Here is a 2,315-nt window from a genome sequence, read left to right on the forward strand (position 1 = left end):
GCCGCCGGCGGGAGCCGCCAGCGATGCTGCGGGGTGGCCGGAGCCCACTGCCCCCGGCGACGGGGCCCCCCGGCGAGGCGCGGGGCTCGGCGGGCGCCCCCGGCGCAGCGCAGGTGGTGGCGGGCAGCCTGCTGGCGCTGCTCATCCTCTGGACTCTCTTCGGGAACGTGCTCGTGTGTGCGGCCATCGTCCGCTACCGGCACCTGCGGAGCAAGGTTACCAACATCTTCATCGTGTCCCTGGCTGTCTCGGACCTGCTGGTGGCCCTGCTGGTCATGCCCTGGAAGGCGGTGGCAGAGGTAGCTGGGTACTGGCCCTTTGGGGCTTTCTGCAACGTCTGGGTGGCCTTTGATATCATGTGCTCCACGGCCTCCATTCTCAACCTGTGTGTGATCAGTGTGGACAGGTACTGGGCTATCTCCAGCCCTTTCCGCTACGAGAGGAAGATGACCCAGCGGTTGGCTCTGGTGATGATCAGCGTGGCATGGGCGCTGTCTGTGCTCATCTCCTTCATCCCTGTCCAGCTCAACTGGCACAAAGGTGGGGATGTTGTTGCTGATGCTGATATTGGAGATGGATTTGGCACTGCCTGGGCAGCAGCAGGTGCTGTCACCACCTGGGCAGAAGATATGAGTACCACATGGGTGGCATTAGCGGCAGTGAGACCCTCTGATGGGACCTCTGGCAGCAATGATACCCTCACTGGACCATCGGAGAGCTGTGACTCCAGCCTCAACAGGACTTATGCTATTTCCTCCTCCTTGATCAGTTTTTATATCCCGGTGGCTATCATGATAGTTACCTACACCCGAATCTACCGCATTGCCCAGGTGCAGATTCGTCGTATCTCTTCCTTGGAGAGGGCAGCCGAGCATGCACAGAGCTGCCGGAGCAGCCACATTGACTGCCACCATCACACAAGCCTCAAGTCCTCCATCAGGAAAGAAACCAAGGTGTTAAAGACGCTCTCTGTCATCATGGGTGTCTTTGTGTGTTGCTGGTTGCCGTTCTTCATCCTGAACTGCATGGTTCCCTTCTGCGAGAGCCCACCCAGTGACCCCCACGCTGGCCTGCCCTGCGTCAGTGAGACCACCTTTAATATCTTTGTCTGGTTTGGTTGGGCTAACTCTTCTCTTAACCCCATCATCTATGCCTTCAATGCTGACTTTAGAAAGGTTTTCTCCAACCTCCTGGGATGTGGTCATTTTTGCTCTGGTACTGCAGTGGAGACTGTTAATATAAGCAATGAGCTTATCTCTTACAACCAGGACACCCTTTACCATAAGGAGATAGTGACTGCTTATGTTAACATGATCCCAAATGTGGTTGACTGTGAGGAAAATCGCGAGGACCCTTTTGACAGGATGTCCCAGATCTCCCCTGACCATGAGGTTGCCACTGACTCTGCCTGTGAGCTGGACTGTGAGGGGGAGATTTCGCTAGGCAAGATAACACCTTTCACTCCAAATGGTTTACATTAAATTGTGTCCCAGTCTGGTCAGTTCTTCTTGGAATATAAAAGAAAATATTAGCACTGAGTGGAAACACCTGCTTGATGATGTGCTGCAGTTTGGTCAGTCAGTTTATGCTAAATTCACTTCTGTGGTGGTACTTTGCAGGGTGTAGACACTGTCATACAGGGGCCTGGCAGCACAAACTTAAATCAGCACTTCCCCAGGCTGGGGGCAGACCAGGCAGTCCTGTTGATTAGCTGTGATGAGATATTGTGGTATAATTGGAGTCAGTTCATGTTTTATAATGTGTTTGCAAATGAAAGGTGCCATTGTCACTGCTAAGTATTATGACTTCTAAAATCGGGGACAGATGTGGCTGGCATAGACATTAAATTAAAAAAAAAAAAATCCAGGCTGTCGGTTTGTTCAGATCTTTAAAATCGGGGACAGATGTGGCTGGCATAGACATTAAATTAAAAAAAAAAATCCAGGCTGTTGGTTTGTTCAGATCTTATGTTTCTTTTTCTCCATTTTTTTTGTTTGTTTAGTTTTGATTTTTTTTTCTTTTTTAAGATAGAGATAGTGAGGTGGTGATTTGGATGATTATTTAAATGCGTGTTTCTGCCAAAACACTTTATGTGAAATCCTTGTTCTCCTAGGCGGCATTGTTGCCTATGATATCCTCTGTTCCTGGATGAATAAATAAAAGTTACATTGATCAAGGGTTTATTATCTTTCATTTGTCACCCTGAAAGGTTTACAACAAGTATTCCAAGTAACATTTCTATATGAACAGTTAGAATGACTAACAGCTTAACCCTATTATTTTAAAAGCAAATAGTCTGTATAGAAAATACAGGT

At 49.0% G+C, this 2,315-nt stretch overlaps 1 protein-coding gene across 1 annotated transcript; it reads left to right on the forward strand.

Moving 5' to 3' along the window:
• Positions 1-23: 23 nt before the first annotated feature.
• DRD5 (dopamine receptor D5) lies at positions 24-1,530 on the forward strand. Its single transcript, XM_041490296.1, has one exon. It carries the CDS (start codon positions 24-26, stop codon positions 1,479-1,481), a length of 1,458 nt encoding a protein of 485 aa, XP_041346230.1. The 3' UTR covers positions 1,482-1,530.
• Positions 1,531-2,315: the final 785 nt, after the last annotated feature.

The sequence above is a fragment of the Pyrgilauda ruficollis genome, unplaced genomic scaffold (assembly GCF_017590135.1).
Source record: "Pyrgilauda ruficollis isolate IOZ18807 unplaced genomic scaffold, ASM1759013v1 scaffold1, whole genome shotgun sequence".
NCBI classification, from domain to species: domain Eukaryota; kingdom Metazoa; phylum Chordata; class Aves; order Passeriformes; family Passeridae; genus Pyrgilauda; species Pyrgilauda ruficollis.